The 12,638-nt window shown below is 40.8% G+C and overlaps 1 protein-coding gene across 1 annotated transcript in view; it reads left to right on the top strand.

Annotated features, from left to right (window-relative positions):
- The window catches only part of synm (synemin, intermediate filament protein), a 50,324-nt gene that overhangs the window by 26,832 nt on the left and 10,854 nt on the right, over nt 1-12,638 (top strand). Inside the window, exon 3 of the mRNA XM_028822643.2 lies at nt 1,073-1,149. Within this exon, the coding sequence (XP_028678476.1) occupies nt 1,073-1,149 (77 nt within the window). The remainder of the gene's footprint in view (nt 1-1,072; nt 1,150-12,638) is intronic.

Here is a 12,638-nt window from a genome sequence, read left to right as displayed (position 1 = left end):
TGTTAACCCATGAAAATCCCTCCAGCATTGAAACTCTGGCAAGCTGCAGGTTCAGATGCCTGGCAGACAATGCTGTGCTTGCCACTTCTGGGATGGTTTTGTTCCTGAAACTGTGGCACTGAATTCTTCATGACGGGACTGGCAGGAATCAACCCCACCTGTCTTTTAAGATCGTGTTGGTTAAATGAAAGCATTGAGGCGAGGCCAGAGTGCCACCTTGATGAGCAGACGGAGAGTGCAAACCTGTGGCCAGGGTGCTGACCGTAAACACCCCCAGTCACAGGGTGACACGCAGTCCCCGAAAAGACCTTCAGCACCTCATATGTGGCACCTAAACTGGAACACACTCGATTTCTTATTATAAATTACAGCTTTAAATGGCCGACTGAGTGGCTTTTACCTAAAATGGATGCGGGGGCTTCAAGATCCCAAGCACAATATTAGTGTTGTGAGTTTCCCCTTTGCTACCATTTGATTAATTAAGGGGTCTGTGATGCCTGAATTATCTGCAAACACATACTGTAGATACTGTTATAATGGTCCCCATCTCAGGGTCATTCTTTAGGAAAAGTGATCCTCACGCATATATTATTAAGTAGTACATTATGTGTTGGGCATGGGGTTTAATTGAGTGGTTCTCCATTTGTAGATTATGAAGTATTTATAAGAATACAGGAAATCACTTTGAAAATAGGTGGTCACAGTTTTAAAAATTCTTCCAATTTGCTGTTGTCTTCATTTGATTGGTTCTTACCTCAGAGTTGTGGCCAGTATGGCTGAATTTGTGCTGTACGTGCTAGAATGGAGTTGAAGGAAGGAAAGGTTGAGAGCATCTGATTAATTCATAATGCAGCAAATGAGAACATACAAGAGAGAGCAACTTGACTAAAATCTCAAGACTCCTCACCACAATGTCCTTTTTAGTTTGATGGCTTTCAGTCAGCAACATGAGGGACCTCAGCTGGAGGCTATAACCTCTCAACCCGACCATTGCAGTCTGTTCACTGGGGTCCACAAAGTTGGAACTTTTACACAGGAACAAAAACTTATTGTCATTTTCTTTTCTTCACAGGGCATTACTGGAAGGAGAGAAGCAAGAAGCACATTATTGGATTGACCAATATGAGAGGGAAATACCCAGAAAAGCAGGTATATAATTGACCCCAGTTAAGTGAACAAGCCTCTCTCCATATTATATGAAGGCCCAGGTCACCCGTATTGCTGTAGGTTTGGTGCCCAAATGACATTTCTACATCTGTCCTTTCCTCATGCACCTTTGTCTAAACAATAAGAGCATATGATCTGACGAAGCTGCAAGTAGTCCAAAGAATAGTTTAGGGAATGATTAGAATGAAGCCCCCAAAGCGTTAACTCACTCCCTGAAATAAGAGTACTGCTTGAGAAGTTCATAAAATGAAAGTGAGATGGTGGACTGGTAAAAGAAGGCCGGAGAAGGTGAAGGAGCCAAAGTGCCAGACTTGAAAAAGGGTGCGCGACCAGAGTGGGTGAGAAAGGAGGCCGGCCATCTGAGAGGAGGAAGATTAAATGATTGGCCAGCTGTTTTATGCCAAGTGCAAATCAAGTTTAGCGATTCTGTTTTTCAGTTTCAGTTAAGTTAATAAATGTTCACAAAAGCACAAAGACTTATTTACTACTATAATATGACATCTGGGTTCATCTTCTTTAAAAACCAACAGAAATTTCATGGGAGGATAAGAGGTATGCAGCTTTATTTTCTGGGGCTTTAAATTTCAGGGAACTTGTCAGAGTTATCTGGATCAAGTAGACACAATTCCTTTTATATGTGCTTTGGAAATCCTGTCAAGAAATTGTATAAAGAAGCAATTTTAGTAGAATTACAGACTTATGTGTGTATGTATATATATATATATATATACATTGTGATATTTGCCCAGACACCACTAGTCGAAGACCACATCTTTATACAAAATATGCTTCTTTATTTAACTTCCAGTTAACACAACACAGTCCCGCACAACACACTGTGCCTCCAGCCCCAGTCACCCTTCTCCTGGGCCTTCTCTCTCCTCATTCCTGGGCCACCTGTCCCCTCTCTCCAGGAGCTTCATCCTGCTCCTGCACCCGACTCCAGCTCACTGATAGGAGGGAGGCGGCCCCATTTATCCTCACCCGGATGAGCTCCAGGTGCTCTAGCTTACGTCACGTCCTGGTGTGGCAGAAGCATCAGGAGAGCACCCGGAAGCACTCCAGGTGACCCTGGAAGGCTCGTCCTCCATGGGTGTGGCGGAAGTAAATAAGTCCCGGGCTCCATGAGGCTAGGGGTGCCCCCTGGCGGTGGATACGGGCCTCCACGGATTTGAGCCTCCCTGCACCCCTTCCGTGGCTCTCTTCTGCTCCAGGGCGGTTGCCCCCTCGTGGCCCGGAGGACAAATATGCCACCTCTCGGTCCCTCCAGGCGTCCCGGCCGGGTCTGACCCCCAGCCATGTACAACATATATATACTGTATATATACAGGTGCTGGTCATAAAATTAGAATATCATGAAAAAGTTGATTTATTTCAGTAATTCCAGTCAAAAAGTGAAACTTGTATATTAGATTCATTCATTACACACAGACTGATGTATTTCAAATGTTTATTTCTTTTAATGTTGATGATTATAACTGACAACTAATGAAAGTCCCAAATTCAGTATCTCGGAAAATTAGAATATTGTGAAAAGGTTCAATATTGAAGACACCTGGTGCCACACTCTAATCAGCTAATTAACTCAAAACACCTGCAAAAGCCTTTAAATGGTCTCTCAGTCTAGTTCTGTAGGCTACACAATCATGGGGAAGACTGCTGACTTGACAGTTGTCCAAAAGACGACCATTGACACCTTGCACAAGGAGAGCAAGACACAAAAGGTCATTGCTAAAGAGGCTGGCTGTTCACAGAGCTCTGTGTCCAAGCACATTAATAGAGAGGTGAAGGGAAGGACAAGATGTGGTAGAAAAAAGTGTACAAGCAATAGGGATAACCGCACCCTGGAGAGGATTGTGAAACAAAACCCATTCAAAAATGTGGGGGAGATTCACAAAGAGTGGACTGCAGCTGGAGTCAGTGCTTCAAGAACCACCACGCACAGATGTATGCAAGACATGGGTTTCAGCTGTCACATTCCTTGTGTCAAGCCACTCTTGAACAAAAGACAGCGTCAGATGCGTCTCGCCTTTGGACTGCTGCTGAGTGGTCCAAAGTTATGTTCTCTGATGAAAGTAAGTTTTGCATTTCCTTTGGAAATCAAGGTCCCAGAGTCTGGAGGAAGAGAGGAGAGGCACAGAATCCACGTTGCTTGAGGTCCAGTATAAAGTTTCCACAGTCAGTGATGGTTTGGGGTGCCATGTCATCTGCTGGTGTTGGTCCATTGTGTTTTCTGAGGTCCAAGGTTAACACAGCCATCTACCAGGAAGTTTTAGAGCACTTCATGCTTCCTGCTGCTGACAAACTTTATGGAGATGTAGATTTCATTTTCCAACAGGACCTGGCACCTGCACACAGTGCCAAAGCTACCAGTGCCTGGTTTAAGGACCATGGTATCCCTGTTCTTGATTGGCCAGCAAACTTGCCTGACCTCTTATTGTGAAGAGGAAGATGCAATACGCCAGACCCAACAATTCAGAAGAGCTGAAGGCCACTATCAGAGCAACATGGGCTCTCATAACACCTGAGCAGTGCCACAGACTGATCGACTCCATGCCACGCCGCATTGCTGCAGTAATCCAGTCCAAATGAGCCCCAACTAAATATTGAGTGCTGTACATGCTCATACTTATCATGTTCATACCTTTCAGTTGGCCAACATTTCTAAAAATCCTTTTTTTTGCATTGGTCTTAATTGATATTCTAATTTTCCAAGATACTGAATTTGGGACTTTCATTAGTTGTCAGTTATAATCATCAATATTAAAAGAAATAAACATTTGAAATACATCAGTCTGTGTGTAATGAATGAATCTAATATACAAGTTTCACTTTTTGAATGGAATTACTGAAATAAATCAAATTTGTCATGATATTCTAATTTTATGACCATCACCTGTATATATATATATATATATATATATATATATATATATATATACAGTATATATATACTAGGGGGTTTCGCCCCCTGCTCGCTTCACTTGCCAACCCCCGTGTTTGGTTTTCCGGATACACATTTTTAAGATTTTTTTTTCTTTGAATTGTTGCTATTTCATTAGTTTCACTTTTATTTCAGAACTTCTGTAAAAACAATATTTGTAATCTTGCGAGTCCCAATATGCTGAATTGTTTTAATGAGGTCAGGATAGGTTTCTCTGTTTGGAATTTCAGCACAGACAAAACAATCTACATCATCAGCATTTAATAATTTTTTTTTACCAAGTAACAAAGTAAGTAGAGTTCTGCATTGGACTCCTGTCTGTAAAGTCGTGCTATTTTCCTCTCACAGTTCTAAAAGTACATGGGGTTACCAAGGTGATACCCCAGCCTTTGTCTAGGTTTTTGTACACGGGCTAGACAGAATGTTTATGACTCCTGGGGTAAATTTAGCTTTTTAAATAAACAGACAGATAAATATATATACACGAACAAAGTAACCAATAAATGCATGTGCGGTAAACTCCCGTTTTTAAAATTCTCAAGATTCTTTATTTGTCATATGCATAGTTATACAGGACAACAAGCAGTGAAATGCATCCTGATCCACTTATCAAAAACTGTGCAAAGTTAGAAGAATATCAGTTAGATTAACAAAAAGTCATAGATCGAAAGATAACAGTATAGTAGAACAAAATAAATAAGTAAAATTATGTGAATAATGTAGAATTAAGTGTTAAGGTGCAACAGTGTAGTAATTATTGTGCAAAACCAAAGTTAGACTGGTGCATAGTTAAATGAGGCAGTTTGTTTGTTTGTGCTACTGCGATCTTTACTTTCTTTTTTTATATTTTCTAATTTTCTTACTTTCATATCCTTTAATTTTCTCCACATGTGTATAGCGCCAATTTTTTTTTTTTTTTTTTTGAGCCTTTCTAATTTCACTGGTTTCATAGTCTCTAACCTGCTCTGCATGTGTTTAGCGTCAACGTTTGTAAACGTCTTTATGAAGTTCTACTTTGTCTTTTACTTACTGTCATTTAATTCTGAGCCGGATTGGACGTGCTTTTTTTTCAATTCAGCTTGTTCCGAGCTGATAATTACTTTCCTTATTTTCTGAATTTGCACCTCGATTATTCTTTTTTGCTCTTTGTTCTGTCCAACGCATTTGAGTCTCTTTTCTCCGCGCTTTTCTTTCTTCTTTGTTTAATTGTCGATGTTTCATTTCTACCCTATTCATTTCATTTCTACTGTATTGACCTTATACACTTTATATGCACTGAGAGCCCTGGAGCTGTGTGTACTGCATGACTGCCTTTACAATACTGATTTGTTTTTTTTGATATTGCTTGTAAGTCGGATGTGTCTTGCAAGACTCTTGTTCTATGTTCCCGTGAGACGCACCGTGGCAGGTCTCTTTCGTCTCGTGGGTCTTTAAATTATCTTCTGAGAAAGATCACGTATCGTAGACTATCAGGACAGGGGACAGGATTTCTTTTTATAATAGATATATATATATATATGTTATATATGTGTGTATACATATATAAATATATACAGTATACACATACAGTATATATATATATATTTTTTTTTTTACACAAATGGAGCTCAGGCATTGTAAGTGACAACCACTGGGTCACTGAACAAGTCTCGGGGCTGACTTCTGTTCATCACGCTAAAAGAGAACAAAATAACACCCTGATGAGGCCTCATCTGGAGTACTGGGTGCAGTTTTGGTCTCCAGGCTACAAAAAGGACATAGCAGCACTAGAAAATGTCCAGAGAAGAACGGCTAGGCTGAGTCCAGGGTTACAGGGGATGAATTATGAGGAAAGATTAAAAGAGCTGAGCCTTTACAGTTTAAGCAAAAGGAGGTTAAGAGGTGACATGATAGAAGTGTTTAAAATTATGAAGGGAATTAGTCCAGTGGATCGAGACTGTTATTATAAAATGAGTTCATCAAGAACACAATTGGAAACTTGTTAAGGGTAAATTTCACACAAACATTAGGAAGGTTTTCTTTACGCAGAGGACCATAAATGGCAGTAAGCTGCCAAGTAGTGTGGCAGACAGTAAGACTTTAGGGACATCTGAAACTTGACTTGATGTTGTTTTAGAAGAATTAAGTGTATGGGACTTCCAGTCTTTGTTGGACTGAATGACCTGTTCTCGTCTACTGTACATTGTTCTAATGGTCTAAAAGCAAGACTGCAGACATTCTTAAGTTTGGTCCTCATGTCTCCCCAGTACTGATCGGCCTCCAAATGTTTAATCTGACAGTTTTCTCGAAGGCCACTTTTCATACCCACGCTTGACTTTGTACCCTTATCTTCTTGAGCTTTCCGTCATTTCCTCACCCCAAGCTCACCTCTTTATCTGGCTGGCATGATCCATTGAAAGCTCAACAGTTAAAGTTTTATACTTCCAGGTTTGTCAGAATTCTGACATTTTTTCTTACATTTTTTTAGTCTTCCAAAGGCACAAGGACAGAGTGTTCTGCTAACTCTGTCAGAGATTTGTTTGTATGAATCAGTGGGTGTCAGATTTAATATGAGCACACAGCATATAGGGTGAGCAGGCAGGACAGATTAATGCACAGATGGGCTTCAGCCTGAGGCATAGGACAGCAAGGGGGAGCAGTTGACTATAAGAAATAAGTTCATTGTGTCTTTTTACTTTTGTAATGTATTTCTGTGTACTTAAAATAACATGCAGCTCGTAGCACTTTCATTTAAAAGGAACAATAAAAATGTCTGGAACGTGCAGTCTCATGGATCTCATAGTGGAGGATGCCTGAAGTGGCACAACTCTCTGGAAAATCATATGTAGCAGCGGCTGCATTGGTACCTTCTCTCTTTGACAGTTTTATTCTACTAGCATTGCATCATCATGTCCATTATAGACATTTCTTTCTTCAAATTCACACCTTTACTCATTCTCACAATAGTCTCATTATACAGTATACTGTATGAGAGTGTCTTACATTAAAATCAAACACATGCCATCTTTGACTGGCAAATCTGATAGATTGTTTGGAATAGTTTGCTCAAGAAGATGGTAATACATGTAAGGTAAAGAGAGGCCTTACCGGAAAAGAAAGTGAGAAAGCGTCAAGCTGATTTTCCGCAGTGTGTATTTATTTACATGTTTGCTTACTGAAGGAGGACCCTGTCTACTGTGTTTCATGCTCAGAGTTCCTCGCCCATGGCAGCTTAAAACCTGTTCATCCTCAGAGATTTTTTAGAAACAAGGCATTCCGCACAGGATAAAAAAAAATGGAATTCTCTTGTCATTAGGACAGCGAGTTGCATGGTGAGTGGAAAATCAGAATTAAACAAAGGAAAATTTCTGATAAAGAACAAATGGCGTACTTAATATCCAAGTGTAAAAACTTTCCTCATTCCATTGGTGAGAGCCTCGCTCATCCAGCTGCTGTTGCAGTAAGACAGTCGTTCATGGTGATCAGTTTGCCTGCCAGCCTGAAAGGTCAGTTGACCGAAAGAGTCTTGCAGAGTGAAACATCTGCACCAAGAGTTGTAGATGAATTGGGAAGGAGTGGATGTGCTCAGCTGCTTGTAGCTGTGCTCTGATAAATTCACGGGCAGGGTGCTTGTCAGTTGTGACCTTCATGTTGCAAGGGACACACAGGAGGAAAAAAGTTTGAGAATGGATGTTCTAACTGGTCAACTTGAGATGAGTTGTTAAAATGAGTCCTCTACAGGAAGGTGTCATGGTCTTTCTCCATTGAGTTTTGAGAAATCGTGTGCTTGTATGTACTGTAGCGTGAAAGTGAAATGAATTCTGGTTTGCTTAAGTGTGGCCTGTTTTGCTTTCATTTGTGATACAGCTGTGATTCACTAGATTTTTTGCATCCCATTATGTTTTACTTTCCCTCCACATTTGTCTTACCTTACCACATGGGTGAGGGCATACGGATGTCATAGGATCGGCTTAATCCGGCTCTGTGAGCAGGTGCCACCCATGGCTGGATTGAGAGGCCCCTCACTTGGAAAGCACCATGGATCGGACCGAGCCTGTGCAGCTTTGTATTTTTGTGTTCTCCTGTCTTTACTGTAAAAGAGCATAGCTGACATTCTTTGCCCTTTTGATGAAGTCCAAATCCTCGGTCAACTGAAAGCAAGAATATTGAAATACAATGGAAGTGACAAGCAGAGGTCCGGCCATTACCCTTCAGAATTTAGCCAAGGAAAGAAGCATTTCTGCTATGGCATCTGCAGAACAAGTCAAAGGAGTCAGTCGCAGGAGCTTTGTCGTGCATATCTTAGAAATCAACTCGCTGTGTTACTCGGCTTTGCTGGGAAGAGTTCCTAAGACAATGGTGAGACACCTGTCCTTGTACTTTACAGTCTGGCATGAAAATGCCTGTGATTGTTTTTGCAAACAATAATGTTATTTGAAGTACACTATTATATTTTTTCATGGCACTGAGAAAATGCTCTGACCTGGGTGTAAACCAAATATTAAACTGTTAATAGGCCCTGCAAAGTCTTCAAAAGATTAAAATTTGATTTTTCCACTTTTGCAACATAATCCAGGTGGTACATCAGTTCATTTCAATGCACAGCAATATGAACATCCATGGGCCCTAAAAACACGTTCTTTAGTAGATTCATAATCAACGTATGAATTATAATGAAGCCCATCTTTGAAGTTGTTGAGCCAAGACAAATATCTTTTTTAATTTGCACACCAAACAGAAGTTTCTCTCATAATATCAATGTGTTTTGAGGAATATTTTGTAACAGCAGCCCTGTGATTTCCTGGATGTTTATGTGTGTATTTAACAACCGCAAGTCTGTTTACTTTAGGGTTTATTCTGCGTATTTACTCACTGCAAATCTGTTCACTTCTGGGTTTGTTAGTGGATATGCAGCAACCACAACACATTTGCTCTCTGGATTTTTTGGTGCTTATTTACAATAGCTGCAGATTTTTAAAATTTATTTTGTCTGATAGCGCTGCTGCCTCGTAGTTAGGAGACCCGGGTTCGCTGCCCGGGTCCTCCCTGCGTGGAGTTTGCATGTTCTCCCCATGTCTGTGTGGGTTTCTCCTACAGTCCAAAGACATACAGGTTAGGTACATTGGCAATTCTGAATTGTCCCAAGTGTGTGCATGGTGTGTGTATGTGTGTATGTGTGTGTCCTGTGGTGGGCTGGCGCCCTGCCCGGGGTTTGTTTCCTGCCTTGTGCCCTATGTTGGCTGGGATTGGCTCCAGCAGACCCCCGTGACCCTGCAGTTAAGATATAGCGGGTTGGATACTGGATGGATGGATGGATTTTGTCTGATATTGTTTGTATATTTAGGAAGTTTTCCTGTTTTATTAGTATTTTTTTTGCGATAATGCGGTCACATCAGATAAGTAAGAGAATTTGCTTGATTACTTTTGGTGTAACCAATGTTGACTTTGAGCAAAATCAAAATGGTAGTAACAGGTCTGCAGTCATCAAAGTGAGCTCCGCATAAAGCTCCTGTAAAGTGGAAGCTTTTAACTGGTCGACTGTTTTCCCCAAATTTAGCAGATGACACACCATTTCTGTAAACTTCAAATACGCTTGTAAAACTTTCTGATGTAACTAACAGTTTGTAAGTGGCAGCACAGGATAAGGGATTTCATACATCTTTTATACGCATTACACAATCATCGTATTTGTTACTATTTGTGTTATGTGAGAAAACTTTCTATCACATCTGTCTCAGTACAGACTGGGCAGTTTGATACCAAACTTCCAAACCTAACAGATCCATACCATATTCACACAATGATAGCCAAGTAAATAAACAATTTCCATCCACCTATACACATGCTATACACGTGCTATATCAATCAAAAGGAATTTTGTTTTAATTGATCAGAACCAATATGTAATTACTCCGGACCTACAGGCTGTCAAATAAATGAACCGCACACCGTGGCGCAGTGTAAAGGGGCTTCGATTCTGACACTGATGTCTGAGATTCGATTCCCCGAGAGGGGAGCAGTAGAGTGTGTACGCCTGATTAGCTCAAACGAGAGCGAAACACGTGTTGCGTACTCTTTGCATTATTTGACAGTAAACTATGCAACATTCCATGATCTGCTTCTCGCAACTGAAAGAGGGCACCGTGGCGGATGTTTGCTGAACGGCAGACCAACCACAAGCGTTACCTGGTAGGTAACCACCCACACGATTCAGGTCGTCGAGACTCAGACTGCGAATGCAATGAATGTAATTACTCCGGACCTACAGGCTGTCAAATAAATGAACCACATGCTGTGGCGCAGCGTTAAGGGGCTTCGTCTTGGATTTATTTGACAGTAAACTATGCAACATATATATATATATATATATATACTAGCCATGTGCGCCCAACTACGTTGCGCGTGTTAAAGTTGTCTGTGAAGGGCTCCCTGTTTAAACGCGGCTGCCAGTCGTGAACTGGCCCTTCGTCGCACAGCATTATGATTTTTTATAAGGGAAACAAAATTATAAAAGAAAACCCTTGGACATTGATTCGATAGGAACGGCCTACTCGGAATCACTGTCCGAATAGTAATTATGTGGTGGTGTAGGAGCATTTCTGCTTCTCTCCATTCATAGTCCATCTCGTTTTCACAATGCTGTCGTTTCCTCTCACGATCTCTTCTCAACCTTTCTCCAATCTCGCAGGTTGCTTTGTGGCAATCCAAAGAGTAAGGCAATATACACGGAGCAATGGTTATAAAAGGGGGACACATAGGTATCGAGGCTCTTTAAAGCATAAATAGGGATTACTTCACTGACATGTGAGCAAGCCACGGTACAACTGTGAGACGCGCAGCACTCGCCGGCTACAACGTAACAATAATAATTTCTGGAACGTGCTGTTACGTTGTCATTCATTTTACCCACTGTCTTTCTTTCATTCATGTTACGTAGGCACGTACCTTTTATCTTCGGCAATCTCATTCTCTAACCAGGCCTCAGGAGCTAACCAGTGTAACACTGTCCACCACCCCTTTCGTTATTCCGGCACATTGTTGACATCCGTGAGTAACAATAACGTACTAAACTGGAAGGTGGTCTACGCATGCGTGGAATTCGCGGACAAACAAAGATCAAGATCCAAATGAAGATTATATATAAAGATTAGTTAATTTAAAGCACAACAATTTGTTTAGTTTGAATGTCTATGTTTTGAGGTGTGACTGGAGTACTACAGTCTTCAGTAGTATAAGCCTGGAGGAGATTCTTAATGCAATGCCTATGTTTTAGCTGTCTGTCTACTGCCATCTAGTGCTTCTTCTTCTAATTCATTCGCGGACAAACAAAGATCAAGATCCAAATGAAGATTATATATAGAGATATATCTATACTAATAAAAGGCAAAGCCCTCACTGACTGACTCACTCATCACTAATTCTCCAACTTCCCGTGTAGGTGGAAGGCTGAAATTTGGCAGGCTCATTCCTTACAGCTTACTTACAAAAGTTAGGCAGGTTTCATTTCGAAATTCTACGCGTAATGGTCATAACTGGAACCTCTTTTTTGTCCATATACTGTAATGGAGGAGGCGGAGTCACGTATCGCATCATCACGCCTCCTATGTAATCACGTGAACTGAAAACAAGGAAGAGCCCCAAAGAGCGCTGAAGAAAACATTCATTACACAATTGAGAAGGCACCAGAGAGCGGCTCACGTGAACTGACTGAATGCAGCACGAGTGATCACTTCGATACTGCGGAAACAAAGCACGGTGTAAAACGTAAGTTTAAATTAAGTTTATAGAAACGCTACCGCTGCCGTTTGCAATACCATATTCGCGAGATACAAGTTTAATGAGAAACGCTCCCGCTGCCGTTTGCAATACCATATTTGCGAGATACAAGTTTAATGAGAAGACACAAGGTATAAACGAGACTTTGGATGACTTTGTAACGGATTAAAAATTGCTGTAGCGAGAAACTTTTAAGTGCCGGGTCTTAGCTAACATTAAATAAAGCCGTGGACATCGCAACATCACACAAGACAGCGGCTCACGAGAACTGACTGAACGCAGCACATCGGAAACAAAGCACCGTGTAAACCTAAAGTTTAAATTAAGTTCATAGACCTACAAAAGGTTGCCATTGATTTGAGGCAACATTGCTTTTCTCCTGTACAACTATACGTTGCATTCTCAAGAGTGTGCTTGCATAGCTTGGTCATATTACAACCGGAGTGCTGAACTGACAACGTGGCATACAAACAGAACTATAACAATCGTAATAAACGAACAAAAAAACAGCGGACAACCCGTGGATTAAATAAAAAGGCTGCTTCCGTTGGCGAAGTAACGAAAAAGGAAGACCTTATATGGCGTTCGTTTATAAAACAGCGGAGAGGCTATGTGAAGGCAGCTTCACAAAAAAACAGATCCTTAACAAATTGTTATTGGTATATTTTCCCTCAATTTAAAAAGGTTTTCTTTTCTTCTTAATAAAAATTTAAAAGCAGTACTTTGCGGGGATTTAGATATAGATATAAATATATATATATATATATATATA

Source organism: Erpetoichthys calabaricus, chromosome 17, assembly GCF_900747795.2.
Source record: "Erpetoichthys calabaricus chromosome 17, fErpCal1.3, whole genome shotgun sequence".
NCBI classification, from domain to species: domain Eukaryota; kingdom Metazoa; phylum Chordata; class Cladistia; order Polypteriformes; family Polypteridae; genus Erpetoichthys; species Erpetoichthys calabaricus.
Note: the sequence above shows the minus strand (reverse complement) of the source record. Positions and strands in the feature narration are given on the sequence as shown.